Raw genomic sequence first — 25,998 nt, 5'->3', positions numbered from 1 at the left:
GCGCTGTGTTGTAGTGTGTCCTGATGCGCGAAATGCGTTTTGTCTCCCAACAGGGCGCCAACATCCTCTTGACAGACAACGGCTACGTCAAACTAGGTGAGACGAACCAGCCCTTCTCTGTTTATTTTTCCTTCCCTGAGGGATTTCTTTATATTGTTCTCATTCCACTTTTTAATTTTTTTTTTTTTTTTATTATAAATCTGTCAACCGCTGTTCATTTTTCTCTCAATAGCCGACTTTGGTGTATCAGCGCAGATTACAGCAACTCTGGCCAAGAGGAAGTCATTCATTGGAACACCTTATTGGTGAGTTGTTGTTGCCGCTTTTTGCTGCATGTGAGGCCAGAGCGTACAAACTGCAGCAATCGATCCTCTTGGTCAGCAGGATGAAAGAATTTGATTGATTAGTTGATGATACAGCACTTTTTTGTAACATTACTGAATAGGAGCATGTTTCTCTCTTTCTCTCTCTCTCTCTCCCCCCTCTCCCTATTCCCCCCGCAACAGGATGGCTCCAGAGGTGGCAGCAGTGGAAAGGAAAGGAGGCTACAACCAGCTGTGCGATATCTGGGCTGTGGGCATTACCGCAATTGAGCTGGCCGAGCTGCAGCCGCCCATGTTTGAGCTACATCCCATGAGGTGTGTGAGCAGCGCAGTGGATTGTAATCGTCATACCAAACTGACACCATTTTCAATTTAATGCGAGCAGCTTATGGAAAAAAACTTGAAGTGCTAAAATACAAATCACTGGGTCTCCTGAGTACCATCTCACTTTTTGTGAGCTGCCAAAAACGCACAGGTCGGCACACTAATTGATACGTGTAATTCTTGGTGATGAAGTGCGACTTCCACAAGTGAAAATGGAATCCAAAGTTTTTCTGTTGTTAGGGGCTCCCTCTTTCACAAGTAGTAGCCACTGAAATGAATGCAATACTCGTCGTTGAACTGCAAAGAGACACTTACACACAGAACGCTGATAAATGTTTTCAATGCCGTGAAGGACAAAGGACCCTCTTTCTAATGTTCCTCTTTCCACCTTACGCAGGGCTCTTTTCCTAATGACTAAGAGTAATTTCCAGCCGCCTAAGTTGAAAGACAAGGTCAAGTGGTAAGGCACTGTTCCTAAATCCACTAAAGATGACACTACCAATTTTGTTGTTTATATTCTGTACCTTATTCTGGATCACAGGACGGACAACTTTCACCATTTTGTAAAAGTAGCCCTAACCAAGAACACAAAGAAGAGGCCCACAGCCGAGAAACTGTTACAGGTGAGAAAGTCATTAATGTGCACAATTCTCAGTATCGCAGTCCATGTTGAGTCTGTGTAATGTTTTATAAGCATGAACTGGAACTAAATGAAAGAATCCAGGCATTAAACTGCCCCACTTGCTGCTCTGTTCCACATTTCATCACTGTGTGTGGGCTGTCCTATACATCCATTCATTGAATGTACAGTTTATTTACCTGTCGCCTGGGGATTTGTAACGAAGCATCTAGCACAATGGCGTTTTGTATTTATGCCTCTGCACTCGCCGTCAAGGTCATAGTGACTTGAGAACACAATTGTCCAGAATAGTGACTTGAGAACACAATTGGCCAGAATGTATCCCAACATGTGGAGCAGGGTTTCACTTTGACTCTGATTACTCAGGAATTTCTGTGCTAATGGTAGATTTCCAAGTAACATCCATGTGTTTTTTATATTAAATGGCTGTAAGATGAAACTTGATTGGTTATCCCTAAAATTGAAAGGCTCACTTCCTGTCTTTGCAGCACCCCTTCGTGTCTCAGCCCCTGAGCAGGACGTTGGCTAAAGAGCTGCTGGACCGAGCCAAAAACCCCGACCACAACAACTACAACGACTTTGATGACGACGACCCCGAACCGGAGGTAAACTCAGACCTTCTGTTGTATGGATACTTAGTGTTGCAAAATTCCAGGAATTTTTTTAAAGTTTTAAACTCTCCATGAGAATCGATTGATTGAATAAAATATTTGGTCTTGCTTATGAACAAATCTGTTGAAAAATCGTCCTTTTTCATTGTATTATTTTTCCTTGTTGTCTTCTATAATAAAACAAAATATTCCCCAAATTCCTGTTTAACTTCTCATGGAGATTTACCAGATAAATACTGGAAATTTGTAACCCGATTCGTACATGACAATATGAAAAAAAAAATGACCTTTTTACTGGATGTTGCCTCTTTTCTTTCATCTCCAAATCATGTCTCATCTGTTCTCCATTTGTCCAAAATTCGTCACGTCAACAATTCCTCCCAGCATCCTTAACTTCTAGCACATTCCTCCTCCTCCATTGCACTGCCTCACTAAATGTTCTCCTCTTTTCTCCATCTCATCTTGCAGCGCTTCCTCCTCTCCTTCTTCCCTTTCCTCTCCTCTCCTCTCTTCTGTTCTTGTCTGCCTTCCCACCATCCTCTACCCTCCTCTCCCTCCTCCTCCTCCTCCTCCTCCACAGTTTAAGTACAGGGGTCACTTCCTAGCCGTAAGCCCCGGCGCTCGGCGCGCACCCCGCTTACCCGCCCGTCGGAAGGTACCACCTCGGTGATGCGGTGTCTGCAGTGATGTCTTGTCTTAACAAAGCGTGTGACTTGTATTGAAGTGCATTATAGTATAGTATGTATGTTTTACTTTTACTTGAAAAAAATGCCAAATTTTCATAATATTGCTATCGAGATACCCGGCACGAATATCGAGATATGACTTTAGTTCGTATCGCCAAGCCCTAGTGGTGAGGTTGGAACCGTGTGACTGATGCCAGTTGTTTTCTTTCCGAAGATAAACGGCAGCATCAGAGCGATTTTAGGTCTAATGTTAAAGGTTATTTACATCCCCACACTGTTTATACAAATCATTGAAAAGATGATTAAAAGTTATTGAGCGCATTCAATGTCGGGCACTTCATCGCGCTGTGTCAATAGTAAACCGTCTGAAGTGGGAGCGTTTGTGTGATTTGATTGTGTTGACCTTGTTGCTGCGTGCAGCTGGCTTTTTTTGCTGTGTCATCAAATTCCCCCCACCAACCCAACCCCCCCAACGAGGAACTAGCAAACAGATTATGTTTTGTTTTTCACCTTGTGTAATCTTCTCGAGTGACCTGCAAAACCACCGCGGTGGTTCATTTGAGCGTTTATCTGACTGTGTCCGTGTCTCTTTTCTCCGTGTCTGTGTGTGTCTTCACAGTCTCCGGTGTCCGTCCCTCATCGAATTCGCTCCACCAGCAGAAGCACCCGAGAAGGAAAAACGCTCTCTGAGATCAACTGTGAGTTCATGCACGAGTAAATGAGCGTACGCACGAAAATAACGTTTGCATTTTCACGACCATCATTTTCCAGTCGGTCAGGTGAAGTTTGACCCACCGCTGAGGAAGGAGACTGAGCCTCATCACGAACCGGTGAGTTGTTACAAATTATCTTTCCATATGTACAATTACTTCACTTCACCACAATAGCATGACCAGTCCTCACCTACAGTGGCTTGCCAAAGTATGTGTATCCCTTGAACTTTTTGACCTTTTGCCACATTTCAGGCTGCAAACACGAAGATATAAAATTTGATTTTTTTTTTTTTTTGTGTGTGTGTGAAGAATCAATACCAAGTGGGACACAATCGTGAAGGAACAAACCAGGCAGGTCCGATATACTGTTGTGGAGAAGTTTAAGCAGGATTAGGATCTAAAAAGATTTCACAAGTTTTAAACATCTCATGCACTGTTCAAGCAATTATATTGAAATGGAAAGAGTATGAGACCACTGCCAACTTACAAAGACCCTCTAAACTTTCAGCCCAAAGAAGGAGCGCACTAATCAGAGAGGCAGCCAAGAGGCCCATGATCACTCTAGATGAACTGCAAAGGTCCATAGCTGAGGTGGGGGAATCTGACCACACTAGTCACACACTGCACAAATCTGGCTTTGATGGAAGCGTGGCAAGAAGAAATGATAGAGACATACCCCAAAAGACTTGCAGCTGTAATTACAGCCAAAGGTGCTTCTACAAAATATTAACTCAGCGAGGCCAAGTCATTTTGCATGTCCTACTTTCTTTATTTCGAGAAAAAAATGTTTAACGCTTACTTTGAATTTCGCTCCACTTCACGATTGTGTCCAACATGATGTTGATTCTTCCCCAAAAAATATCCAATTTTATATCTTTGTTTGAAGCCTGAAATATGGCGAAAGGTTCAAGGGGGCAGAATACATTCGCAAGCCATTGTATTTTAAGATGAGCCCAAAAGAACCAGAACCATCCACTTACCACTGGATCAACACCATATCACACTTTTGGCTCCTGTTTAATTGGTGTGAATGACTTCACCAGTTAAAGCACCCGGTGTAGCTTACACACAGGGAGTGAAAATCATTGAGTCGTTCTGGGCATCTATGGGATTGAAATGACAGAGAAGGCGTACAATTGGAAGCTGCTCCAAAATGTGCCTTGGAGGAAGTCTGACTATTCGACTTTACCTGTAGGGATGAAATTGGGTTTGTGAACTTTTTAAACACGTTACTGGTGTTGGGGGTGTAAATATTTTGCTCTAGCTCTAGATAGGAGGATTTAAAGTTGGAGAATGGCCGGAACGGGGTGCATGCACAATCAATATCCATCACCACCACCACCACCCCCTTTCTTCACTTCTAGTCTTTAGATTGTTTTTTTGGTCTCTGAACTTCACATTTGCAAAGGACCGTTTTTTGATTTAAATATTTGGAAATAACCATTGAAAGTCATTGACTTAACAATCACTTTCTACTGTCTCATCCAGTTAATTCATTGTAGTGCTCCCCCTTTGCTGCTGCTGACCCGTGAGGTTCTCATGTCTACAGCTTCAACAATAGTGTTTCGTCATGAATAAATCATTGCCTTATTGATACCATTGCTGTCTCTCCAGAAGATTTCTCCACACAGCACTTTTACCCTTAGGATTACATGGGAACAAGAATGGAGATGTTTTTAGGTTTCGAGAAGCTGTCCCGTATTTCCTCAAATCGTGGTACTCTGATTAATTTGACGCCTACTTTTTAACAGGTGGTGTCGTTAGTTGGCTATTGTTACCTTTTGTTAGGACTGATACCAGCATGTGTTTTACAAGACGTCATCACGACAGCAGACATGGCATCTGTAAAGACTGTTTACAGAAATTGATGTCTGGCATATTTTTTATTGTCATTTATATTGTTTTGATTTACTGCCCATATCTACAGTATTTGGAAACAGGACTTGTGAATGCAGATTTTTCTGGGTTACGTCAAGGTTGCTCGTACTGCATTCCCTCAAATTGTGGTCTCCTTTTGAATAGACAACAGGCTTTGATTTCGCTGGACATATCGACCTGTAAGACACCCTTTTTTTTTTTTTTTTAACAGATGGATCTTTAGTATGACTGATACGTATTATGCAGCATATGTCGTGGAAGAGTCATTGCCACAGCAGATGTGGCATCTGTAAATTTGATGTTGACAGAAGATGATGTCTTATTTCAGTATATTTTAATATAGACTACTCCAAAAAGTTGGAGATCTTGGGCTACCGGGTGAAATTCTAGAATTAACCTGATATGCACTATAACCTTTAAAGTATAGGGGTTGAAGTGATGAGTCGAGCTGTTGACTTTTTTAGTGATTTTTAATTTTCTATTGTCGTAACACTGCAGTTGTGTTGTGTGGATTGGAGTTATGCGATTTCCAGCTGTGCGTGAGATCGTGAAGGTGTCTAATGTATGGAGTGAGCAGGTCAGCGGGTTGGCAGACTGCAACTGGCGATTGCAGGGAGCATATGTGTATGGCGAGGAGACCGAACCATTTGACAAGCAAGAAAATATAAATGATGTCAATTAGTTGACGTCGACGATTACCACCTTAACGTCGACTACAAAAAACGGAGATGTTCACCCGCGATTAAGTGGCATTATGTATTTGGGGGAAGATATTATCAATTGATTATTGTATGTTCAAATAATGTAATAATCCTGAATTGCCACTTAACAACGAAACGATGCCCAATTCCCTCTGCGGTTGAGTAAATAAATGCCACTATATGAGGAAATACGGTGTGTTATTATTATTATTATTTTTTTTTTCTTCTTCTCCCCTTTAAATTGCCAATCTACAGCAGGTCATTCCTGGATTCATCTCTGCCCCTTCACAAATGTATCCTCTACCTCCAGAGCCCAATTTGGCCTTGGTCCATTTTGTTTCCGCCTCACCCCCATACATCATCTTCTGTCTTGCATCAATGCCCCGAGTCCTGCCAACCCCCCCCCCCCCCCTCCCCCCTTCCCTCCATCGTCCAAGGTTGATGTATTAACTTGAGGTCTCTCTCGCTTTGTCTTGCTGACCAGTGTGATTCTGAGCCCTATCTGGACTGTGTTGAGGAGCTCTACTATACCGCGAGATCTAATCTGGTAGTACTCTCTCCTCGTCTCTCTCCTCCTTTCTACCTCTCCAACTGCGCCCCCGACCCTTTCTTTTTTTGTTGTTGTTCATTTGCCACCATCATCACTAACCTCTCCCTCTCTTTCTTTCGTGGCTCTCTGCCGTTCCTAATCTCCGCCTATTTCTTTTTGTGTGTTCATTTTGGGCGATTGGTGTCCTATTGCGCTTCCGCTCATGTGTGTTCTTCTTTTCTTTGTTTCCAGCCTCATAAACTGTTGCCGTCATCTTTTTTTTTCTTCTCCTGCCTTCAGAAGTTTGTACAATCAAACACAAGCATTAAGACAAAATCCCGGGAAAGATAGTTGACATGTATGTGATTTACTTTGAGTAGGCCAGTGCCTTGCTCCAAGGCACAGGGTGGGGGGGAATTAGACTTCTCTTTCTGCCGGGTGGATATTCCTCTTTGCAAAATGTCTCCCTATATTTTTTGTACACTTCTGCTTTTTGTATGGTGCTCTAACCTCTCACGTACGGTAGATGAAGAAAACAAGTGTCGCGCTTGTGCTTCTCCTGTATTTTTTTTCACTCCTCCTTGTTTTACTTCGCTACACTTTCCTTTCAAGATGTCTTTTTTTTCCTGCCTTGACACATGGCTGCTTACACATTGTGGCTTTACTTGGTGGTTTTTGAAAGACAACCTCATCAAGTTCAGCTCGATCGTACACATTGGACAGCTGAGATGATACTTTGGATGAAAAAATGGAAGGTGCCCTCTGTAGAATTCACACTGGAATGCTAAATGGTTTAGCGGCTTGGGTGGCGCCAAATTGGCCGCCGCGGTCACCATGGCGACCACATTAGGGCGCGCGGAAGACAATGATGAGGGCAGACAGCTTATAATTACGTTTGTTTTTCTGTCACTGTGGATAACATGCGATTACTGGACGTCGGAGCGAGATCGAGATGACATTCCTTCCGTCGGGATCTCGATGGCGGAAGGTTGTGGACGCCATCAACGAGGATGGTGCCATCCCTGGCCACAAGTTCAAATGTCGATGCAAAGTCACCCGTCTTTTCGGCTGCTACCGCCGCTGCAGTCAGGCCGCCGCAGAGTTGTTTTTCTGCGTCCTTGTGGTGCTTCAGTCATGCTCGACTGCACAAAAATTCCAAACATGTTTTCTGAAGAAGTGGTTGATGTTGATGGCTTACCATGTTGAGTCGCTACACGTTTGGTGAAGCCAGCTTTGGGCAAATGTCATACGGTCATAAACAAGCAAGGTCACACTGGGGTTTCTTAATTGCAACATGACTACTAGATGTAAGTAGTCATCCTACACTCTGTTCTTTTTTTAAGTCCTTGGTTAAAGCATGTGGTATTGTTTTAACGTAAATGGAGGGTTTGTGGTTTTAAAATTTTCGAAATTTGCCTTTAGCCTCCCTAGACGAATCCCACCCTCCCTCAAGTCTCTGAGCAAAGCCATCGTGTACGTTCACGAGACGTGCACTTTATGTAATGTGCACTGTAAACGAATCATAGCTGCTTTGTTGGTAGTGACGTAATTGTGGTGATAGTGTTAATATAACACTAAATGTTATCGGTTTGAAGTTTTAATTTTTGGAATGTACAATCAATTAAAAATCAAAAATGTGATAAATTGACCTGTTGAACATAAATGTGGCTAATTTGTGAATATTCTCAGCCACCTGTGGCCCTACACCACTGAAAGGCAGCTCCTGTGTTCATCCTTGTTTTGTCTCAGCTTCTGTCCAATCCCTCCGTTTGACCTTTTTCTTGCTGAGGTGGATATTCCGTATTAATTTCAGCAAAGCTCGTGAAATGCAAGGCTTCAGGGATCTCACGGGCAAATGATTGACACCCCGTTAGTCACGCCCTTCTGCCTTTTATTGGTTGTTTTTTTTTTTTTTTTTACAAAATGGGGCCATAGAGAGATGATTTTTTTTTCCACAGATCATTTTACAAATGTACTTCTGTTTTATACAGACAATGTCTGATTATACAGCCAATTTGAACAATTAACAAACATCCACCCATTTTCCGAACTGCTGAACCTCAAGTGGGGATTGGAAACTCCCTCTTTAAGTCAATAATTCCTAACCAATGTGCCTGCTGGGGAAACTACCAGTTCCACTTAATTGGTCTGAAACTATCTATTTATGACAAATTATGTATCATTACTCATCTGTCTATGCCAGAGACGTATAGTGACTTGGCAGAATAATGAAATGCCATTTCACTAGATGGCAGAATGTACAATTAACGTGCGTCGACACCTGTTGCCTTAAAGACATGGAAAAAATCTGATTTTGTATCGATTGGCGCATTTACAACTGTTCTTTTTTGGAATCAGCCTTGTTACAGCTGCACCTCTAAGGCCACAATGTGAACACAAGCACGAGACAAATGCCATGTGCCTGAACATGTCATGAAATTGAACTTGTCAACACTTTGCTGCCATAGTTGAAGCCTCTGCTGTCATTTGACAACATGGCTTCAGTCACACTTTTTTCATTGTGAATTCAAGTGCATTGCCGGACATTTGAATGTGATGTCCCCATAGTGATGCAATATTGTCTTTTTCTAGGACTTGCAGTTGGAGTATGGTCACGATTCGCCCTGTCTGCTCGGAGGAAACAAGTAAGCCCCCCCCGCGTTGAGTCTTTCATTGCCTTTTTGCTTGATTCTTAAATTTTTAGCGTTGCTAATTGTACCAGCTTTGATTTATTTAATTGCAACAAGAGGGCACTTTGTATTCATATTTGCTGTCTCAGAACAAGACTGACGACTGTCACGCTGTCTCGTCACGGAGAAGATTTGAATTCATGATAATATTTATTTAATTTCTTGCTTGTTCCCTTTTAATAATAATGTCCTCTCCACGTGTTCCTCTCAAAACAGGAGTCTTCTCAAATCGGTGGAGGAGGAGCTGCAGCAGAGGTGAGTCCGCCCTCCTCCTCAACTCTGGCGTGCGTCCTGTCTCGGCACCTTTGGATAGATTTATTTTTTCTTATTGCTGGCGATCTCACGCCACCACATCAGCCAATCACCGTTAACCCGCGATTAATCGGGTCTGACCACGCGCCACTAACGACTTCTTGCTGTTTCCGGTCTGTCAGCATTTTGCACTCTGCTGGGTTTTCGCTTGGCGCTTTAATGATCGCGTTGAAAGGTTGCGCTTATTAGCCGCTTTCCCGCAGAGCATGGCTTCCACACACTGATACTCACACTTCACACATGCATGCGTTTGTAGTTTTTCTGCAGCGGGAGTCTTAGCAACTTGACTTGCATATCTGCAAGGATTCTTCTTGCTTTGTTTTCTACGCGGCAATCGGTCACAACACTTGCATTCTTGATTCTGATAGTAATCGTGAATATACCATCTATGTTGGTAATTTAGTGATTTCACACTTAAGGCCTGTGCAAGATGGAAAGAATTCAAGTTTGATGATGAGGAGTTGGAACTCAAGTGTTTTAGACTCACATTTCCACGGGAAATTAGGCTCGATTGTCTCTAACGGTGTGTTTGTAAGTTATTCGAACGGTTAGTGGTTTGTGGACAAAGCTTCACACAGCTCTAATCCCTCCCACCCCTTACCTTTCTTCCTCATCTTCCACCTCCTCCTGCTCCTGTTCTCATCTCCTACCACCTTTTGCTTGCAACCTTTCTCCCCTCATCTTTCCTACCTCGAATCCCCGAAATCTCCTCTCCCCTCCTATCTCCACCTCCGCTCCCAGGGGCCATGTGGCACACTTAGGGGATGATGAGGATGTGGAGGATGATGGTGCAGATGATGATGAAACTCACACTCAGTAAGTTTCCCCCCCTCCCATGCAGCCATAGAACGGGAGGCCTCTCCGTCCTCGTTTCCCTCCCTTGCCCGCATCAAAACGAGGATGAGGAGCGGAGGGAGGAGGAGGAAGGCTTCCTGTTTGCGCGACAGTTTCATCCACGCATCTCTATGCAGCACACCGCACCATCACGCCCCTTATGCCACCTGTGTTTGTGTGTGTGCATCGTTACAGCTTTTCATCGCAACTAACAATTGCCCTAACCCTAAAAACGTACCTGGAAGCCAGTATGTTAGCATGTTTGTGCGTTGCATTCAAAAGAGGCAGTAATTGAACAGCCCTAACAGGATGCTCACTCTAAAGATGGAATTTTCGAGAGTGGTGACTGTATTCCAATTTAGGGTCAAAGTGCTCTTTGATGCTGCTTTGTCCACCTTTTTCACCCCCCTGCCATCTCTCTGTGCTTCCTTGTGTGTGTTTGCACATATGCTGCTTGCTGCATCTTTTTCAAGTATTCATTGACATGCGGTCTCTTCCCTTCCTGTGTAAAAGCAAAGGTGGAAAGGGTTTCGTTTTCTGCGCTTTGCTTGATGTTTTTTTTTTCCCCCCCCAAAGCTGGATAATAACCCGTTCTGGGCAGAAAATGAGATTGACATCTTGGGGACATGAGGAAGGCCATATGGTTCCATGTTTAACAATGTGCCTCGTGCTCATTTCTGTATTATATTCATTATCCAGCTGCTGTCCATTCTCATTGCGCGTGTTCATATCAGTTATATAGCGCTCATTAACAAGCTAGTTCAAATACATTTGTACTCATGTGAAGCAGAATGGAGTCAAATCTCTGTCATTATAGTGCTGATGGTGTCATAACCACACCTCCAAATTGACTCGCTAGCACCTCCCCGTGTAGAAACTTCAGTGTCGGCACTACAATTCCCAGAGACTTCACACCAGCTTGCTTGATTGGCGTGCCATTTGTGTGTAGCCTAGTTGCCGTGGTTGGTCGTGTCATTTCATCGTTAAAGGAGACATATTATGCATTGTTTTCAACATTTAAATTATTTCCCAGGGGTCTCTGTATTCTTTGGTCAAAATGCCAAGAATAAAGTATTGCAGCACTTTAAGATCCTCTCGTAACGCTCTGGGTTAAATTATTTGGTTTTGAAGGGATGTTCTCTTTCATGCTAATGAGACACTGCTTGGCGCTTGGGCATTGCAACTAGGCGGGCAGTTACTTGTGTTTAAGCAGCGCAGAGTCTAAAGAAAAAAGCGAGCCTCATAAAGACGAGCATAAGTAAGCATTGTTTGTATTTTCATTTAGAACTTCATAAAGATAAATTGCAATTAGTCAATCTGCTAATCCGTGCATGTGGCGCATGAAGCAGTCAAATCACCAAATACTAATACCCATCAACCCCCCCATGGCGACATCTTTGACAAACATTTAATATTCTGCTCAGAAGCTAAAACTGATAACACTGTTAACTAATGCTAATCTGTGCTAACACTACAGCTCTGCTTACCCTTTGGCTTTCACTTGATATTGCTTTTGTTTAGTCTGCTTGAAAATGGCAGAACTTTTCCCAGTCTTACTGGCAAGTCATGGGCAGAGAATCTCAGTAAACGGACACTAATATGTAAATTGTGACATCATAGGTAAAATTCTGAGCTGCTTCCTCATGGAAGCATTTTCAGAAATAAGCAGATAAGCTTTTACTTTTACTTGTGGACCTGGATTTTACACCTCTGGAAATAAGCAGCTAACCAAATTAAGTGGTTGTATAATTTCACACTTGATGGGTGGGCATGCGCTCCAGAGACCTAATTATTTGTATACTAAGCAATTAAAAAGTCAATTTTCAATATGTCCCCTTTAATTGATTTTTCAACTGATACAACTGTTGAAGTAATGTTTACTTAAAATGTGATGTACAATTGTGAGCTGTCCTGTCATGCAAAGTCAGTGTCGCTCTTTCTTCATCTTTTCTCACTGTATAGTAAGATGAACACTATCCTGAGACCAAAGGTCCCACCACCGCTTCCGCCCAAGGTAGGTGTCATACCTTTGATGAAAATGTTTTTGTTACAGCGGGACCTCTAAAGCCAATAATAGAGGGAGTGGGGGAAAAAAAAACTCAGGAGCTCCCATTGAAGTCACTGGAGATGCCATTAATGTGTTCTTTTTTTGAAGAATTGTTCACCATCTGCTAAATTGCTGCTTGTTGTGAAGTGAGTTTAGTTGAGCTTACTGCCACCATACAGTGCTCGTACCTCAAAATCCTGCTCGCAAGTCAAAGCAAATAATCGTCAAGGTACCTCTTTGTTTTTGTCTGTCTGGAACTTAAGTATGACTCTTGGTCTTGGCTCCCCCAGCCCAAGTCCATCAGCTCACCCCAGCCACAGCTCAAACAGGACGACAGCCAATCGCACAGCGAGGACGACGGCGGAGGAGGCGGGACCATCAAGCGCTGTCCGGTCCCGCAGACGCCCAGCCCCGCCAAGCCCGCCTCCAACGTGCCCCCGCGGCCGCCGCCCCCGAGGCTGCCGCCGCACCGCCGCAGCAGCCTAGGTAACGAGACCGCGAACGAGCGCTTGGACGCCGACGCGTCCGCCCCGGAGGACGATGGGAGCTTTAGGCATTTCTGGGAGTGGCTCCACACGCCTCACACAGAGGAGGAGCTGGAGGAGGCGTGGGAGGTGCTGAAGGAGGTGAAAGAGGAGCAGGAAAAAGAGAATGCGGACGCGAGTAAGAGCCAGTAGCTTGATAGCATCCTTTTGCCCCGCCCCTCCAGTTGTCCTCTCCTACTGATTTATCTGTCCCATGAGTCCATTAATATCAACACTTTTAATGTCTCCTGGGCTTTGTTCAGAATCACTCACGAGCCACTATGTAGTGCTTTTTAAAATTAGTGTGCCATTTTGTAGTTGGGACAAAAACGAAAAGAACCCTAGTAATTTGATTTCTAGGAATTGCTGTTTGCTTGCCTGATGATTCCTCTTATCAATTCCACCAGAATCAGCACTTTAATTTAACCCTGGTGAGAGAGAAAAGTGCATTTTGTATGGCACTTTGATATTTTGTAAGGTATGCAACGACCGCATTATGCTTTTTGTTTTCTTGACATGCTTTGATTAGTTAGTCACCTACTATTAATTTTTAAATTCTTTTTTTTTTTTTTTTTTTGCAGAAGGATACAAACATATTATGAATGCATACTGGATATGTTCTATTTTCTGTCCTTAGTTGACGATATTAAAGAGTCAAAGCAAATAAACATTCTTTCACTCAGTAAGAATCTGTAATAAGGAATCAGATTGATAAGTGGTATCAATAATCTAATCGGAATTTTTTTTTTTTTCAAGCAATTCCCACCTCTATTAGCGAATGTCAATTATCACCTACATACCGGTAGTGCCCTCAGTGTATCCCGCAACGGATGTTAAGTAGTGAACAACTAATGGTCACTTGAAAATCCATGTTTCCCATGATGTGTTGTTCCCATACCAATCACTCATCTTAAAACAGTATAATGTGTTTATTTGTTCAGTATGTATTATGGATGGTCCATTAGCTGACAGTGAACTGGTATGTTGTAATTATGCGAATGTAATGGCATAATGCACCTGAATAGGTTAAAAAAATATTAGTGTGATACGAGATTAGGGAACGAGTGAATGATTCTGAACACAGCCCATGTCTGTAGTTCTTTTTACCCATCAGCTTTTTGCTATCTTATGTCCTGACACTAATTGTTATACACCTGATTGGTTGCTAAGTGCTGTCAATCATTTAACAGTGGCCTACTAGCCCTTCCAATGAGGATGAAGGAAGAGGAGAGAACTTCTTTTCATAGGAAAACACAAGTAAAGATGAAGTCATGGCTGCATTTATCATGCTAGCCTGCTCCCCTCTTCCCTCCCTCCCACCGTCCCTCACCCGCCTTGTAGTCAATTTTCGCTCTCTATGTCGTCAGTCCCGTGAGTGTAATGATACCTGATCTCCTTCAGCTTCACCCAAACTGACCTTCCCTGTGTTGTATATCTGCAGGGAACGGCTTGAGCTCATCACACAATGGCGAGCGCAGTAGTCCTGCAGACAGACAGCAGTCCACTATGCCCCCTAGTGTCCCTGTACGGAAGGACAAGAAGGATGTTCCGGTAATTTCACCATGACCGACCGTCACAAGTCTCAGTGAACATATTAGGAGCATTAAAAAGTCACAGAATAAGAAAACGGAAATTTGGAATCTTTATTTTTCCTTCTGAAAATGTGCATCTTCCACTTTTTGTGTGTGTGTGTCTGTTAGATGCCAAGTAGCAACGGTCTCCCACCTACACCCAAAGTCCATGTAAGTGTCTCCGTCAAATCGTACGGCAGGTTTAATATCTTTGAGATTATTGAGCATTTTAATCATTCCTCCTCTGCCCGTGTTTGCAGATGGGTGCGTGTTTCTCCAAGGTGTTCAATGGCTGCCCTCTCAAAATCCACTGTGCCACTTCCTGGATCAACCCCGACACCAGAGGTAACAAATATATAGGAGAGGGATTTTGCATTTTTACCACAATTTGATTGATTGGTGGCTTGACTGAAATATAAACAGAAAAACAAGATATCTATATAAAAAATCAAATCAAATTAGCTGATCAAAAGGCGTAGTCATGCTGCTGTGTTTGTCCGATACAGAGCTTGTGTTGTTGTGACGTTTCAGATCAATATTTGATATTTGGCGCTGAAGAGGGAATTTACACACTGAACCTTAATGAGCTACATGAGACCACAATGGAACAGGTGAGTCATTCACTTCCTATTAGTGCCGTGTGTTTATGTGTGCGGTAAATACTTGCATGTGGACTCACAAGATGTATTTATAACAACAACAACAACATGCTGCGCCCTTTGTGTTTTTGCAGCTCTTCCCTCGCCGGTGCACGTGGTTGTACGTCATGAACAATAATCTTCTGTCAGTATCCGGTAAGTCATTTCACATTTGTCAGGCGGCAATTAGTTACGGCAATTAATTTGCCCTAACACACAATTAAATGCTACTTTATTTGTGCCTTTGTGTCTGCAGGAAAAGCCTCGCAGCTGTACTCTCACGGCTTGCCGGGACTCTTCGACCAGGCCAGACAGCTGCAGAAGTTACCAGTAGCCATTCCCACACACAAGCTGCCTGATAAGATGATACCAAGGTAATGGGTCCAAATACCATAAATTGTACGGTACTATCATAATTGAAATATAACCGTCAGGAATTCATTCTGATTTTGAACATTTGTTTCCTGTTTAAAAAAAATGGATACTGAAGTAAATCCCTTCAAGGGTTGAACTGTCACCATTATAAAATATATCATTGCGCAGCTGATGTTTTAATTAATGCTTGAGCGTATGTAGTATAAAATTGTATATTGGCATGCCCATGTTGTTGATTGAATAACCCTTTAATGATCCCCGGCTGGGGAATTCTGGATCTAATACATAAACTCCTATTAATAGTAATAAAAGATTTTCATAGTAGTAATAACTTATTTTAGACTGACCTTCAAAAGAGCCCATGACAACGACAGTTAACATTATGATAAAATATGTTGCTGTGTGATACATTATCCTTTATAGTAATAATAATAACAACAATATTAATAATAACTTGGATTTATCTTGGGCCTTACAAGGGGACCCATTGTCCCTCTGTTACAACATGACACAAAATGATATTTTCACATGATTGATTACCACTTTGGCAAAAAGTTCCATACTTAGCATTTCATCTCATTTTTGTACAGGTTTTGGATTTTTGTTCACCTTTTAATTGTTCTTTCTGTGAAATTTGAGGCCTAATTCCAAACTGTTTGATGACTGATCTGATGCTGAACTAATATTATTTGTTTTTGGCTGGTTGTTTAATTGGGATCAACCTGTCTACTTCACCAAATAATTATTGATGCAATTTTAAATAAACTTTTGTCACTTTTTAAATTGCACTGTTGCATTTGTGTTTTTACAGAAAGTTTGCTGTTTCCACTAAAATTCCAGACACTAAAGGGTGCCAAAAGTGTTGCGTGGGTAAGTATTTTTACTACCCTCAAGTTTGTAATATTTAGGGTGTATGTTTCAAATGGATTGTGTTAATTATTGCTGTTTTGTGTGCAGTGCGCAACCCGTATACAGGCCACAAGTACCTCTGTGGGGCCTTCCAGTCCCATGTAATGCTGCTGGAGTGGGTGGAATCCATGCAGAAGTTCATGCTCATCAAGGTCACTATGACTTAATTTTCCCTATTTTTAATCACAATTAACTGCTCTGTTCATTAAAACTCATCTTTTTATTTATTTTTTTAATTATATTTTTGGGGACGAAACAGACCATCGACTTCCCCCTGCCATGCCCGCTGGAGGTGTTTGAGATGTTGGTGGTCCCGGAGCAGACCTACCCACTCATCTGCGTGGCCGTCAGTAAAGGGAGCGAGCTCAACCAAGTGGTCCGCTTCGGCACAGTCAACCCCAACCCCAACGCTACCTCCTCCTGGTTCACAGAGACTGGTGAGAACACACACTATCTCCGTGTGAATTGTACCGTATTTTTCGGACTATAAGGCGCAGTCTCAATAAATAGTTCTATTTATTTTTTTTTTTTTTTTAAATACTGGTTTAAAAAAAAAATGTTATAGAGCCGTTTTTTACGCCTAAAAATCACAGTACTGTTACTGGTATCCGATGCAACACCATAGGTGCACTGTCAATTTTTAAGAAAATTTAAAGATTTTTAAGTGCGCCTTATAATCCGAAAAATGCATGCATGATGCATGTTTAAATTAGTCTCTGTTGCAGTCTTTTTGGTATGTGGTTGAAGAATTGTTTATTGCTCCCGTTAGAGTATATTCTGTATGTAAGTCAGTATTCTCCTAAAGTGTTGTTTCTCACGGCAGACACGCCTCAGACGTGTGTGATTCACGTCACGCAGCTGGAGAGGGACACCATCCTCGTCTGCCTCGACCGTGAGTCGCCCGGAGGTCTGATGGCCGCCTCCAACACGCATCTTCTCATTTCTTGTTTCTCTTAATCAAGGGTGTATCAAGATCGTCAACCTCCAGGGCCGACTGAAATCTAGCCGAAAGTTGTCAGCCGAGCTCACCTTCAACTTCCAGATCGAGTCCACAGGTAGGAAATCACAACTGGAATGAATTCAACTCAAAGTTAAGGTACCACTGTACTTTATTGAACAGAATGATGTTCTGCGGTAGCCATTGTTGTCTTTTTTTTTTGCTTTACAGTTTGTCTCCAGGATAGCGTGCTGGCCTTCTGGAGGCATGGCATGCAGGGGCGGAGTTTCAAGACCAATGAGGTGAGCCAGCTTTCTTATCCCAGGATCTACATCCCTGTGTTTTTTTGTATGTAAATCCTTCAAACGTTGTGCATTGCCTCAGATCACGCAGGAGATCTCGGACAGTACGCGTATCTTCAGACTACTGGGATCAGACAGGTGGGTACACACAGGCGCACACAGATACACACAGATACACACAGTTGGGCGTTAACATTCTCTGATGCCTTCTCACAAAAAGACGAGACGACCACAGAGATCCCCATGACAAAGGCGTCACTCTGCCGAGGTATCGCTGACTCTCTGTTGAGACTCTTGAGGCCTGGTGACAGAATTGGATGTTCATTGAACATTTTGGACTGTTTGAGAGGAAGTGTGTGATTTGGGGTCTGGGGTGGTTCTTGCTTATTGAGAGTGAAGACACCAAAAATCTAATGGAGCATCATGATATTGCTTTTAACAGATATTGTAAGTAGATGAGTAGCTTGGAAAGAAAATTATATTAGATGTTGGTGTCTGCACACTCGTGTTTTAATGTCATTGATTGATGACATCCTCTTTTCTTTGGGTTCTTCCCATGGTAATAAATCAAAGCAACCTAGGCCATGTCCATACAAATACCAGCATTTTTCTTTTTTTTTTTTTTTTAGGCTTTCATTGGGGGTAAGACTAATCAGAATCTCCCTTTTCTGCATTTGCATCTATGACAGGAACTGGCATTTATCCTAGTACATATTATTTGAAATTATTAATATTACCCGCTTCTGATTGGCTAATAGGGCCCCACAGTTTGTGGTTGTAGCATCACCTGCATTTGGAAGGCAGCAAAAATATTTGGAATTTTTTTTTTTTTTTTTTTTTTTTTTTTTTTTTTTTTTTTTTTTAAACCAATCCAGTGTATTTGTGGACATAGCCTAACCTTTTTATCGTGATTATATGTTGTCCTGTGTGGGCACAGGGCTCCCTGAACATGTTTTGCTATAAATCCTTGCTTCATATTAACAATTCATTATCATCCCTATGTGCATATTTATCATATTCAGGGTGGTGGTGCTGGAGAGTCGGCCGACCGACAACCCGACAGCCCACAGCAACCTCTACATCCTGGCGGGCCACGAAAACAGCTACTGACACACACACACACGCTCACGCACACACACACACACACACATGCTAACACCCCGCATTAAGAGCCTAGCAACTAGCAAAGGGGAGTGCGCCGACCCCCACCTCCCCTCCTGCAACCCCCCCGCATCCCCCTTTCACAGTGTCGGAGAGGCGCCGCGGTGCGTTCAAGGGCAGATGACTATGTAAGAAAAAGTCCCGCTCACGATGCCCTCCCAGGAGGTCGGACCTCCACACCACTTGTACTACTTAGTTGTACACATTGTGCTACTACTGCGGCCATCTTGCACAGAGACCCCTCCCCTCTTTATCCTAACCCCATCGCCTCACTTTTATTTATTGTGGCATGATGTTAATCCGCCAGCAGGACGACGAATCTCCTGTTTTTTATGTGTTTGAAAAAAAACAAAAAAAAAAGAAATGAGGAGAAGGCTTCCGGCCACCTCCGCTTAGCAACAACAGCCACATAAGTGCTTAACGGATGTCTATTTAATTGATGTACATATAAATGTAGTATTTTTGGACAGATCTGAACACTAAAACTGCTCGTGTGTAGTTAGGCGTGTGCGTAGTTGCTCGGCACAAACAAGCAAACAAACAAACAGTCAGATGGCGGAAAGACGGACAGACGAGGGGAAGTAGGCGAATCTCTTCCTGGTTCCCTGTTATGTGACAAGGAAGCAGGGACTTACTCGCAAAGTCGACTCGTGTGAACCTTTCTAGAAATGCAGACACAATATGACGACTTGTTCATTCTGCACACGTTTTTTTAAGCATCTTTTTCATTTTATGCAGTTCTGATCATAAGGCTTTTTATGTTGTTTTTTTTTATTTGAACCACTGGTGTTAAATATTTGCACAGAGAAAAAGGTGTTTGTGAAAGAAATGTGATGTCATTACGTGTGTATGCGCAAGTGCGTGTGTTATAAATGTGCGTATGTACACACATCTTGTCCTTAGCAAGCAACACAAACGTCAGTTTTCTCCTTTTTTTTTTTATAGTAAAATGACTGAAGGTTTTTTTTTTGTCATGTGACAATAACTGCATCAGATATAAACTTACACTAATAGGAGCTCTTGGATAATGTAAAAACGTTTCCTCTGCTAAAAAAAAAAAAAAAAAACAACAACTTAAAATGGAAGCAAAAATTGTTGCTCCGTTGCCAGTTTTCGTTTTTATGGAAGTGGCACCATTTCTCATGAAGTTTTTGTTCTGGGCAGTGTGATTTGACAACGCACCAATCTTGTAATGATCGTGCAGATTTTTTTTTTTTTTCCCCCCTGTGGCTTCCCCTTCTTAATGATCTCTTTAAATTGTCTCATTAGCAACTTTAGCTGGAGACCAAGCTTGCGTTTGTTTTCGGCAAGGATCTGGCCCATCGTTATTTGGTAACCACATGATATTCATGTGGTGGAGTGCGATTAACAGCCAATGTAAAATTTTCAGAATGAAAGTGAAGTCCCGCTCTATAAAACGTCTTGTTGTTTTTAAGGATCACCTATACTGGATGTGGGTTTTTTTTTTCTACTTTTGACCTTGTGAATATTTCGGCTAGGTGAAAATGTAAGCGACATCCACGCGTGTCTTGTGGCTTTTCGAGTGACAGGCACTTTTTTTGACTGTGGCACTTTTATGCCGTTTCACAACCGGCTACATGCCACATATAGGAGCGGCCGTTAAAATGCATAATTTGAAAAGGTCCATAACACATTACAAATTTTTCCGAGCCTCTGAGGAAACCACATCCCCTTTACAGTTCTGATAATTGTTTCCCGAGTGACATTCTGGCGCCATGTGTGTCAACTGGACAGTACCGCGCACGTACTGTCGAGAACGTCTCTGAATACCTGGTCGATATTTCGGCGCGGTGACTTGAGGATCTTCCATCAGTTGAATCCTGGTCAACATTTTCAGTGAAGTCAGATGTTACGTCTGCGTCTTGATGCTCTGCTTCTGTTGAAACCGTTAATCTCATCGGGTAGTCAAGAGTTGTATGTTATCTCTTCCCCTTGCTCAATGTGCTCGATTGCAAATGAACAGCGACGGCGCTGTCCATCCACAGGGATCATCTTCGTTCTGCTGTTCGGGCTGGCATGATCATCGTGGTTGACAAGCTTCACAGCAGCAGGGGGTCAGTCGCAGCCCGTTTTTCCTGTCTGTTTACTTATGAGTTCCCCTCGATATTCCGTAAGAAAGTCTCTTTTTTTTTTAAATGGCAGCAACTAAGCACTCCTCGACCTTTTGAATGGATTGATTTTCATGCTGAATCCATCCTTGTCCAAGAATACAAATTTGCTGCCTCTTTGATTTCAATCTTTTAATCTCTGGTGCGTCATTGACGACTTTTCTTGCCGAAGATAAGGATGATCTAAGATCCAATGGGAGCCTTTCACATTAGCAGAAGCATTCTCATTGTTACTCGCCGTTCCTCTGGCACCATTGACGATTACAGTAGCTATGCTAGTGTTAGCTAAAATAAGCTAGAGTGAAGTGCCCTCACGCAGAGCTTCCGTTTGTATTCATTTCCTCAAAAGTGATCGGAGCAGTTGCAAGATAAGTCGTACTTTAAACTTGCAACCAGTGTCAAAACGAAGTTTCCTTGATAGTTTCTACATTAGAGGCATCTTGAAAAGAGCTCCTCATAGTGATTTGCTCACATAAAAACATTAAGTTAATTTGTCATGTCTCCCCTTCTCATATGTTTTATTACTGTATTTTTTTAGTAGTAGTAGAACACACCTTCCCACAGATTTAAGTGACACTAATGATAAATCTCAAACAATAGTCAAGTATAAACAAAAAACCTTTAAAAAAAAAAAGTTATTCTTTGGAATTTTTGGGTTCTTTTTCATTGTACATATTTATATTTCGTCATCAGTGTAATTTTCATTCGGTTTAAGAAATATCGAAATTTATCCTCAAACCGATAAAAATGTTACATTAATTGATCCAAAATGAACAATTTTATGAAATCATTTAACGATATACTAAATCCTGTATTTCCTCCTATAGTGGCCGGGAGCGTATATTTACTCCACTGCAGAGAGGACCAGGTGACAAATTTGATAATTATTGTATAATAATACATCTTTGAAAATATTTTCCTCATAACTCTTTACTTAAAGTGAATAAAATCACATATATGGCACTACAGTAATATATAACGTACTCACTCACTTGCCTCAGTCACTTATTGAAACATCATTTACTTTGACGTCATCTTTACGGATGCCACAGCCAGTCAGAGTAAAGATAATATTAGCTAGTAATGCTACCACCTTTTTTGGTGGGGGGGTGTTTATTGAAGATGCTGTTTGTTCAAGTTGATGACTCACTTTGGGATTAATTGGGGCACATTGTCTGTGAGAAGGGAGGCCATTATTTGAGGAAATTCGGAGTTCCGAGTAACTGTTATATAACTGCTTTTTTTTAGGGGGGGAAGCTGTGAAATGTCTACCAGAAGAGAACTGAATTACATTGTCCAAAACGTAACCGAGATCCCACTAATGATTACTGCACTTCACTAGCAATTTTTTCAAACAATTTTTCCCCCCTTAAATCCAATTATTTAAAAAATGTCACACATTCCATATGCAGCGACGTGGATGTTATGCTGTGGATTTGACTCATTTGATGTTAAATCCACAATGTCAATTTAGTTTGAGTTGGCCTTGTGAGTTTGTGGATTTGAATGAGACATTCCACTGAATTGTTTTTAATTCATCTCCTGTTACAAAAAAAATGCCCTCATATTTTGTACTTTAACCACCGAGCATATTTAATGTGAACACTGACACAAACACACTAAATGTCTGACTCTCTTCTGTTCTGTTCTGACGCTTTTGTTTATTTTTGTCACACACGTTTTTGTTTTTCACGATGCAATGCGCACGTTATGACATGTATATAGTGTAAAATAAAAATGGGTTTGTTTTACATACTGTACAATTGCCTATATTTTGTTTTGAGATGTGTAACAAAATTTATGAGGATGAGAGGTTAACACATTAAAAAAAAGAAGGATGTGACGCCTCTGTGTTTCACCTGGTCATTTTGTTGGTTAGTTTTCGATCCCAACCGATTAATGGGTCAATATTAGCACTTCAAAAATAAGTAGATCTTTTTATTATATTTTTTTTCTTCTGCAGATTCTCGCCAATTCAATTACTTTTTTTGTACACTAACACATTACAACATAAGACAAAGATAAATACGTTCAAACATTCCCCCCAAAAATCGATTTTGCTGGTACTTTTTTGTGTTGTAAAAAATAAACAAATGCTAAAGGGCAAAGTGTTCTTCCTGTAATTGTTGTAAGCAATAAGGGACCGAAAAAAGTGACATTATTCATTCATTGCATATTTTTCAATTTTACATTTCTAAAATTAATCAGCTGATTAATCGGTTATCAGAATTTCATTCTGCCAAATATTGGAATCGGCATTGGACAAAAAAAAATCCATATCGGTCAGGCCATAGTTTATACCGTAACAATAATTCACTGCCAAGTCAGGAAATATATGTTACATTTATTTGTAATATAATTACAGTTAACATGAGCTTATTTGGAACTTTCAAAGCAAAAACCAAATACAAATGTATTTTCTACATCCATCAGCAGTCATTCCAAATACATCACATCTTTAGACAGATAGCTCAAACATACAAACGTATGTCTACAATATAAGAGCAATATGTCTAAATTGAAGCTAAAGCATTTACATTTGTGAATATTCTGCGAAAAGCTTGACCAAGTTAGCGTCGCCCTACCGCTTCGTACTTCTGATTTGGGCAAATTCCCCCATTTGGAGTCTTCCTGTTCAAATCTCAGCTCCTCGCTGAACTTTGTTGAGGTGAGTTGAGAAGTTTCATTACATAAAAACAGAAGTGCTATTTCACCAGCTTATTGTAAAACTCTATGGGGGTGGGTGTACATTTTTCACAGCCTTTCGCTAATTGCCGCAGGGCTCTGGTGCCGGCCCCCGGTGAATAGTAGTCCTATCACCTGTTATGCTTTATTTAGGTGCAGTGGTAAGTATATTGTGTATAAAATTGTGCTTTCTGCTTTACGTGTGTGTACAATTTTACAGGTGTTCACACTGCAGTGCCTCTGGCATCCGCTTGTTGGTTTTCTTGACCTTTCTCTGCCGCCTTCTCCTTGTCGTCGCCGCCCCTGTTGGAACGCGACGGTTTAATAATGGAACACCCGACTTTTTATCGGACTGAAACACACAGCTTCACTCTTCTTACTTCTTTTTGAAGAGTTTCTTGAAGGAGCTCCTAAAGCCTCCCTTGTCCTGCTTGCGGCTCCGCTCGCTCAAGGGCGTGTGGTGGGTCTCCTCACAGCCCCACGGCTGCGCGGGCGGGTCCTGACAGAGGGGTGAGTGCAAAGACGTGGGAGTTAGTCTCAAATGTTCACTTTTCACTTTCAAGCAAGTCCCAAGTGACTGTAGCAAAATTCAAACCATTCTCGGTTGTCTTTTGACTTCTCAGTGAAACATAACTGACAGGAGGTATATTTCAGCAGGCCACTTTCTGGTTTTTATATAAATTATTATGCCACGTGCTTCATGGGAAATGACATTTGGAATGCAGCGTAATAGGTTCTTCCCCAGATGCATTTTTTTTTTTTTTTTTTTTAATTCCGAGAGAAGATAAGCCTACAGTACCTCCTTCTCATTGAGGCATTACCCAAATGATTTGTGATCATTTGTTTAGCCCCATGATAGCATGACACTTCCCGGATCACAGCAAAAAAAAAAAAAGTAATGCACCAAACTTGTGATGGTTACTTCGTAATTCCGCCGACGCATTTTTCTCGGGATTATTTCCAAAATGTCCTCGGGACAAAATTCTCTGGATGTCAGCTGTTTAGTATTTGCATAATTTTCGAACTAAAAAGAATGCCATTTCCTCATCTTTTTTTTTGTTTTGTTTTTTTGCCTGGCAGAGGCATTCAGCCGTTTTGGTCCTCACCTTTGGAATAGCCTGCCAGAGGACGTCAGGTCTGCAGAGACTGTTGATATTTTTAAGAGGAAGCTCAAGACACACCTTTTTAGTTTGGCTTTCAACAACTTTTAAATAATTAATCTTTTCTTTTCTTTTGATTGAAGATAATTCTATGTTTTGCTTTGAATGTTTTAAAGCACTTTGAGTTGCATTTTTATGTATGAAAAGTGCTATATAAATAAAATGTGATTGATTGATTGATAAAAAAATAAAATAAAATAAAATGTGGATGATGGATTGACTTTATCTGCTTTCTACAAGCATGGGTGAAAACAAGCTTCTGCGCAAAATTGGGTATGCCCAATATTTCCAAGCTATTTTTTGGGCATTCCAAATGGCCGTTCCAGTTCGAACTGTACCGCATGTCGTTTAGGTAGCAAATTAGGCCTCAATGCGGCCACGGTAGCGTGAAAGTGGGTGTATGTATTCCTGTTAAATTTAACAACATACCGCAACCCATTTGGGCAGCAAACTAAGCCTGAATATATTGAGGAGTGGTGTAAAAGTGGTTGCATACAACATGCTAAAAACCTACTTTTTGAAGGGTTCAAAGCCTTAACACTTAGCAGTCTTTGTTTTTCAAATCATACCGCAGCCTGTTTAGGCGACTGGTAGCACATGCCGCTATCTTTTATGCAGCCGACTCTGGATTGATTCCCGACTTCTGCCCCAACACCAAGACCACTGGAGGTTTCCAGTGCCGGTCTCAAACACAGATAAATGGAAGGGTAAGCCATTTAACGTGAAAGTCCGCTGCAGCCCATTTAGGCAGTAAACTAGGCTTCATTGCATTACGCGCCCTTTTGACTGAATAAAATCCATAATGGCAACAACATCTTACGAATGTTACCACAAAGTAGTAATCCATACTGTAAAAAATCAATCAACAGTCGTACCACAACCCATTCAGGCAGTAAAATAGGACTAGTGATTATGTACAACATTAAACTCTGCACTCTTTCACTTCAATTTCAATATGTACCGCAGCCTCTTTAGGGTAGTGGTACATTCTGCTGCCTTTCATGCAACGTATGACAGCATCATTTCTTTAAGACATACAAAATACACAACATAGCCTTGTTGAAACCGAAGATTCCGCTAGATCGAACACAAAATGCAATGTAGCGATTTTACCATGCGTTCGCCCGGCATGCCGAGTAGCCCGTGAAGGTCGTCGCTCGGCTTCTCGCCGTCCTTCCTTCTCCCCGGCGAGCTGTGGATCTTGCGCGACGGCGTGACGCACCCCCGGTTGCCCCTGCTGCCCTGCCGCTCCAGCTTGGCGTGGCCGCCGTCCGTCACCGTGCTGTCCAACTGCAGGCCGTTCAGCGACTGCAAAGACG

General features: G+C 41.9%; 2 protein-coding genes across 12 annotated transcripts in view; one reads left to right on the top strand and one right to left on the bottom strand.

The window, feature by feature from the left end:
* Positions 1–22,677, top strand: part of LOC147139968 (mitogen-activated protein kinase kinase kinase kinase 3-like) — a 33,312-nt gene extending 10,635 nt beyond the window's left edge. The window contains exons 7-36 of one of the 10 annotated variants that reach the window (XR_015088789.1): positions 54–96; positions 233–305; positions 507–638; positions 1,045–1,107; positions 1,189–1,270; positions 1,776–1,892; positions 3,204–3,282; positions 3,356–3,414; positions 6,361–6,423; positions 8,998–9,050; positions 9,312–9,350; positions 10,149–10,223; positions 12,204–12,255; positions 12,579–12,951; positions 14,254–14,363; positions 14,513–14,554; positions 14,644–14,728; positions 14,915–14,994; positions 15,117–15,177; positions 15,278–15,395; positions 16,208–16,266; positions 16,354–16,457; positions 16,565–16,742; positions 17,129–17,197; positions 17,268–17,360; positions 17,474–17,544; positions 17,627–17,682; positions 17,765–17,812; positions 18,567–20,780; positions 21,662–22,677. Coding sequence is in view for 9 of the 10 variants with exons in the window: in XM_086045994.1 (XP_085902120.1) it covers positions 54–96; positions 233–305; positions 507–638; positions 1,045–1,107; positions 1,189–1,270; positions 1,776–1,892; positions 2,479–2,553; positions 3,204–3,282; positions 3,356–3,414; positions 6,361–6,423; positions 8,998–9,050; positions 9,312–9,350; positions 10,149–10,223; positions 12,204–12,255; positions 12,579–12,951; positions 14,254–14,363; positions 14,513–14,554; positions 14,644–14,728; positions 14,915–14,994; positions 15,117–15,177; positions 15,278–15,395; positions 16,208–16,266; positions 16,354–16,457; positions 16,565–16,742; positions 17,129–17,197; positions 17,268–17,360; positions 17,474–17,544; positions 17,627–17,682; positions 17,765–17,812; positions 18,567–18,654 (2,640 nt within the window). In the remaining variant the exon portion in view is untranslated. Of the gene's footprint in view, positions 1–53; positions 97–232; positions 306–506; positions 639–1,044; positions 1,108–1,188; positions 1,271–1,775; positions 1,893–2,478; positions 2,554–3,203; positions 3,283–3,355; positions 3,415–6,360; positions 6,424–8,997; positions 9,051–9,311; positions 9,351–10,148; positions 10,224–12,203; positions 12,256–12,578; positions 12,952–14,253; positions 14,364–14,512; positions 14,555–14,643; positions 14,729–14,914; positions 14,995–15,116; positions 15,178–15,277; positions 15,396–16,207; positions 16,267–16,353; positions 16,458–16,564; positions 16,743–17,128; positions 17,198–17,267; positions 17,361–17,473; positions 17,545–17,626; positions 17,683–17,764; positions 17,813–18,566 lie in introns of all 10 variants that reach the window. The other 9 variants (XM_086045994.1, XM_086045986.1, XM_086045991.1 and 6 more) reach the window with 9 other exon arrangements.
* Positions 22,678–23,158: 481 nt separating this feature from the next.
* Positions 23,159–25,998, bottom strand: part of arhgef33 (Rho guanine nucleotide exchange factor (GEF) 33) — a 37,549-nt gene continuing 34,709 nt past the window's right edge. For both annotated transcript variants that reach the window (XM_086045996.1, XM_086045997.1), the window contains 3 exons: positions 25,793–25,987; positions 23,900–24,018; positions 23,159–23,822 (listed from right to left, as the gene is read on the bottom strand). In XM_086045996.1, coding sequence (XP_085902122.1) covers positions 23,744–23,822; positions 23,900–24,018; positions 25,793–25,987 — 393 coding nt within the window. In that variant the 3' untranslated portion in view covers positions 23,159–23,743. The remainder of the gene's footprint in view (positions 23,823–23,899; positions 24,019–25,792; positions 25,988–25,998) is intronic.

The sequence above is a fragment of the Filicampus tigris genome, chromosome 11 (assembly GCF_054856515.1).
Source record: "Filicampus tigris isolate MCC_2025a chromosome 11, RoL_Ftig_1.0, whole genome shotgun sequence".
NCBI lineage: Eukaryota > Metazoa > Chordata > Actinopteri > Syngnathiformes > Syngnathidae > Filicampus > Filicampus tigris.
Note: the sequence above shows the minus strand (reverse complement) of the source record. Positions and strands in the feature narration are given on the sequence as shown.